The following is a 5,796-nucleotide window of genomic DNA, read 5'->3' as shown; positions in this document are numbered from 1 at the left end:
AAATCAATTGGTGAATTTCTTTGTTTGGTTTTACCCGATTATCTGGTTAATGTTGCCGTGGCAAAGTGGTTAGCACGCCTGCCTGTAACCCAGCGGTAATGGGTTCAAGGCTCGTCGCTGCTACCATTATGGACGTATGTGTCCTTGGGCAAGACACTTAACGGCAGTTGCTCCAACCCAGTGGTCACTAATGGGTTGTCCAAATTATCAGGCACACATAAAAAAATGAAGAATTCCTCAAAATAATCAGCCACAAAGTAACATACATAGTAACTCGTAAGTTGACACGAGGTGTATGAAACAGAACACCCGTGTTATAACGCCTGTCGTTTTCCAGACACGCGAGGATAAAGTAAGATTCATTTATTCATTAATCCCCTTTAAAGCCGACTCTCCCCATTGTACGGGTTGTGTCTTTATGCACACTTTTGTTTCTATTACGATTTTAACTTGATAATAATTAAACCTAAATAGATCGTTTGTCTGTTAGGTGTAGCGACCACGCTTATTTTCATCCAAATAAATATATATGTTTTTACTGTAAGCGTATTTTAACAACTGTTGTTTTGTCGCCATATCCTGTCTTTTCATTTAAAATATTTCTAAAGTTTCGCTACCGTAATCAAAGAGACAAATAAAGTTATTATTATTATCTGTTTGAGTGATAAACCAACTCTGTCCAAATTTCATGTCCTCTAAATGACTTAATATAACACCGTACTCATATAGAATAGAAAATGATCAAAATGTTTGAAAATATTTTTACCAGAGCACACACCTCAAGCTAAAGAAAATGATTGTCACTTTAACCAAGTTGCCATGACAACCAGTCAGCCAATCACATCACCTAATTATCCCAACAATTATCCAAACAATGCCAATTGTTCTTGGAGGATAACTGCACCAGAAGGAATGAGGGTTCAAATCAATTTTGCAAGCTTTGATACAGAAAGTGATTATGATATTTTGACAGTGAGTATAACAATAATAATAATAATTTTATTTGTCTCTTCGATTTTGGTAGCGAAACTTTAGAAATGTTTTAAACGAAAAGACAGGATATAGCGACAAAACAACAGTTGTTAAAACACGCTTACAGTTAAAAACATATTTACATTTAATTGGAAGAAAATAAGCGTGGTCGCTATACCTAGCAGACAAACGATCCATTTAGGGTATAGCTACAAAACAACAGTTGTTAAAACACACTTACAGTTAAAAACATATTTACACTTAATTAGAAGAAAATAAGCGTAGTCGCTACACCTAGCAGACAAACAAACAAACAAGCCATTTATGTTTATTATTATTAAGTTAAACTAAATAGAAAAAAAAAGTGTATGTAAAGATTTTATGCACAATTTTAATTCTTTTTTTTTCCTTTAGCTTTTCAATGGAAACAGGCTGATGAGACGTTTAAGCGGAAATATAATAAACAGAGTTTACACATCAAGAGGCAATGTTCTATTTCTAACATTCATTTCCGATAGTTCTTATGTAAGACCTGGTTTTACAGGGACTTATCAAAGTAAGATTTTAACTGTTTCTAACTCGTAGGTCTAAATTAAGTATATATAATTGAATTTTTGTATAAATGTTAATATGTTTTTAATTGTAAGCGTGTTTTAACAACTGTTGTTTTGTTGCTATATCCTGTCTTTTCATTTAAAACATTTCTAAAGTAACATACTTGGTAACTCGTAAGCTGGCGCGAGGTGCACACCCGTGTTATAACGACTGTCATTTTCCGGCCACGCGAGGATAAAGTAAGTTACATTCATTCATTCAATTCTTAGCTACTATGTTTACAGTTAAAAACATATTTACATTTAATTGGAAGAAAATAAGTGTGGTCGCTACACCTAGCAGACAAACAAGCCATTTATGTTTAACTATTATCAAGTTAAATTTCCAATAGAAACAAAAGTGTGTATAAAAAAATATGTATTAGTCAGACAAATGGATAATAATTTCACTTTTTTAATTTTTAGTTTTTGTTAGAACTACAACAACTACGGTCACAACTACAACCTCTACAATCAGTACTACACGTCTCCCCGAGACTTGTGGATATAATGCTGTTGCCACTTCAACCAGACGACTAATCACATCACCTAATTATCCCAACAATTATCCAAACAATGTCGATTGTACTTGGACGATAACTGCATCAGAAGGAATGAGTGTCCAACTCAATTTAATAACTTTTTTATCAGAAAGAAATTACGATTTTTTAACAGTAAGTAAGTTTTTTAATTGATATTTAAATAGTTTTAAGGTTTTTCTGTATAACTACCGACCATGCTTATTTCATTCCAATCAAATATTAATATGTTTTTTATTGTAAGGGTGTTTTAACAACTGTTGTTTTGTCGCTATTTTCTGTCTTTTCATTTAAAATATTTCTAAATCTTCGCCACCGTAATCGAAGAGACAAACAAAGTTATTAATGGTATTATTTTTATACTCACTGTCCAAACATTATTTTCGCTTTCCAAATTAAAACGTGCAAAATTAACTTTAGATTTCAAGCAATGGTAAACAGTTGGCCAGGTTAAGTGGTTATCATCCTAACAGAAAATACAAATCAGAAGGTGACATTCTCATTTTAAGATTTACTTCAGATCCGTCACGTGCCACAGGAAATTTCAGAGCAACATTTTCTGGTAAGTTGATGTTATGTGTCTAAGTTTTTAGAAACTTTTGATTTTTTACAAATTTAGTTTAATGCTTAATGATGAATGAATAAATAAATCTTACTTTATCCTCGCTTGGCTGGAAAAGGCGGTCGTTATAACAGAGGTGTTCATACACTTCAGACCAGCTTACGAGTAACCATGTATGTTACTTTGTGGGTGATTTTTTTTATGTATGGCTGATAATTTGGACAACCCATTAGTGACCACTGGGTTGGAGCAATTGCCGTTAAGTGTCTTGCCCAAGGACACATGCCCACAATGGTAGCAGCGACGAGCCCTAAACCTATTACCTCTGGGTTACATGCAAGCACGCTAACCACTATGCAACGGCGCCGGCTAAATGATGCTACCATTGTGGGTGTTTTTTTTAGGCAAAATAGTTTCTCATAATTGTTTTGTCCCAGTAGTCACTATTAGATTGTTAAAATAATGAATCTGTGTAGTAAATATAACTTGCTTTATCCTTGTGCGTTCAGAAAACAGCTGTTATGACACGGGTGTTCTGTTTCATACACCTCGTGCCAGCTTACGAGTTACCTTACCATGTATGTGACTTTGGTGATTAATTTTTTGGATTTTTTGTGTGTGGCTGATAATTTGGACAACCCATTAGTGACCACTGTGTTGGAGCAATTGCCGTTTTTCAAAGACACATTCGCCCACAATGGTAGCAGCGTCTAGCCTTGAACCTATTACCTCTGGGTTAGAAGCAGGCAGGCTAGCCAATTTGAATACATACACTTCAATTTTAATGATAAATAATAGTCTTGTCGATAATGTTTATGACTAATACTAAAATATCATTATAAATAACTTAAAACAGAAAAGCAATTCCCGCATTAAAAGTAATAGAAACATTAAAAAAAGCAATGTTTTATTTTTATATGTTTTCATTAACTCATGAATTTAAATTATTATAGTAGGGTGGGGGAAGTTGGGACACATTTTAACTCTATTTTCTTCGTCCAATGTGGTAGTAAACAAGAAACTTTCCAAGAATTATAAAACTATATGCTCAAGACTCCCATAGACCATTATTAACTGTTTAAAACACGATCAGGTTATTCGGATATTGTGTGCCGAAGGTGTTCCATCTTACATTCTTACCCCATCCTACTATATAATGCAGATGTATTTTGCGATGCTAATGTTATACTAATGCTAATTTACTTGTTTTATAAAAAAATATAGCAATTCCATCTCAAAAATGTGGATTTAATGCTGTTGCCACTACAACCAGTCAGCCGATCATTTCACCTAACTACCCTAATAAATACCCAAACGAAGCCGATTGTACTTGGACGATAACTGCCTCCGTTGGAATGAGGGTTCAAATTAATCTGCACAATTTAAATACTGAGAAAGTGTTCGATTATTTCATAGTAAGTATATGAAACATACATTTGAAGAGATATTGCTCCAACCCTGTGGTCACTAATGGGTTGTCCAAATTATCAGCCACACATAAATATGAAAATATCCAAAACACAAACATGGTAACTTGTAAGCTGGTACAAGGTGTATGTAACATAAAACTGTGTTATAACTACTGTCAATTTCCAGCGCGTGAGGATAAAGTAAGTTACATTCATTCTTTATTTATTCAATATCAATTAAAGAGAACAAAAAAAGCTCTGATCTTAATGCTTCAAAACTCCACATTACATGATGTTTTTTGAATTGAATGTAACTTGCTTTATTCTCGCATGGCTGAAAAACAACAGTTGTTATAACACTGGTGTTCTGTTTCATGCACCTCTTGCCAGCGTACAAGTTACCATGTATGTTACTTTGTAGGTGATTATTTTTTGATTTTTTATGTATGGCTGATAATTTAGACAACCCATTAGTGACCAATGGGTTAGAGTAATCGCTGTTAAGTTTCTTGCCCAAAAACACAAACGCCTACAATGGTAGCAGCTACGAGCCTTAAACCCATTACCTCTGGGTTACAGGCAGGAGCGCTGGCCCGACATATTCACCTGAAAGCATTCAGTTTTCTACAAATATGTTTATACTTATTTACAGATTCTAGAAGGAGAAAGACAGATTGTAAGATTAAGTGGCGTTGAATCAAACAGAGTAATCACATCTTCTGGAAATAGTATAACTGTCAAGTTTACTTCGGATAGAAGAGTTAATGGAACTGGATTTAATGCTTCATTTATTGGTATATTATTATATAAAGATGCAAAATAAGCCATGAATAAAAAAATGAAAAATCTAAAAAAAATAATCACTCACAAAGTAACATACATGGTAACTCAGAAGCTGGCATGAGGTGTTAAACCCGTGTTATAACGACTGTCGTTTTTCCCACACGCGAAGATAAAGTAAGTTACATTCATTCGCATTCAAGTTTTAAAAGATAAAAGTTTATGCCGACAAAACCGCGAACTTTTTTCATGTCACATTATTAGCTTTTTTGGGAAATTGAATGATCATAGCACTATCACTACTGTATAGTGTTTATTTTAATACATGTTTGTAAAATATTAAATTGTTATGCATTATACTTGGTACTCATGGATACTCTGATTTATTTTCAATCTATATACCAGGGCTGTGGATTTTCCCACTTTTTGGTTGACGGTTAACCGTTCAGTTTTAACCGATTAACCGATACATGTGTAAAACCTCTTGTTTTTTGCTTTTCTTTCGCCAATTTAAAGGCAACTTTACAATGAACTTTGCTTGCAATACACGCGGAAACGTTCTCAAAGTCAAAGTATTGCTTTCCTATTTGTATTCAAACCTGTTTTAAAGCATCTGCCCTCTAAATAATGAACGTGTGAATTGCAATTATGAAGCAAATAAATTACGTGTGAACTGTTAACTGTTCCACAGCCCTAGTATATACGCATGCCTTGTATAGGTATGTTAGGCGGCTATGAATGAAAACGAATGTAATTTATTTTTTCCTTATGTTAAAACATTTAAAGTCATAATAACATGGGTGTTCTGTTTCATACACATTGTCTTCCTTGCTAGTAATTACTTTTAGAAATGCTTTAGTTTTTTTTAAATCAAAGGTTTTGTAATTACTGTCATAGTATCATTGCTTTCTACGCTTTTTCCATTTATACAATTTTGTTTT

General features: G+C 33.6%; 1 protein-coding gene across 1 annotated transcript in view; it reads left to right on the top strand.

Moving 5' to 3' along the window:
- LOC113475211 (CUB and sushi domain-containing protein 3-like) overlaps positions 1–4,898 on the top strand; it is a 13,809-nt gene extending 8,911 nt beyond the window's left edge. The window contains exons 8-13 of the mRNA XM_026839141.1: positions 770–972; positions 1,387–1,528; positions 1,992–2,239; positions 2,525–2,666; positions 3,891–4,081; positions 4,728–4,898. Of these exons, the coding sequence (XP_026694942.1) occupies positions 770–972; positions 1,387–1,528; positions 1,992–2,239; positions 2,525–2,666; positions 3,891–4,081; positions 4,728–4,898 (1,097 nt within the window). The remainder of the gene's footprint in view (positions 1–769; positions 973–1,386; positions 1,529–1,991; positions 2,240–2,524; positions 2,667–3,890; positions 4,082–4,727) is intronic.
- The last annotated feature ends 898 nt before the right edge of the window (positions 4,899–5,796 follow it).

Source organism: Ciona intestinalis, unplaced genomic scaffold (genome assembly GCF_000224145.3).
Source record: "Ciona intestinalis unplaced genomic scaffold, KH HT000159.2, whole genome shotgun sequence".
Classification (NCBI taxonomy): Eukaryota; Metazoa; Chordata; class Ascidiacea; order Phlebobranchia; family Cionidae; genus Ciona; species Ciona intestinalis.
The sequence above is the reverse complement of the archived record's forward strand: the minus strand, read 5'-3'. Positions and strand labels throughout refer to the sequence as shown.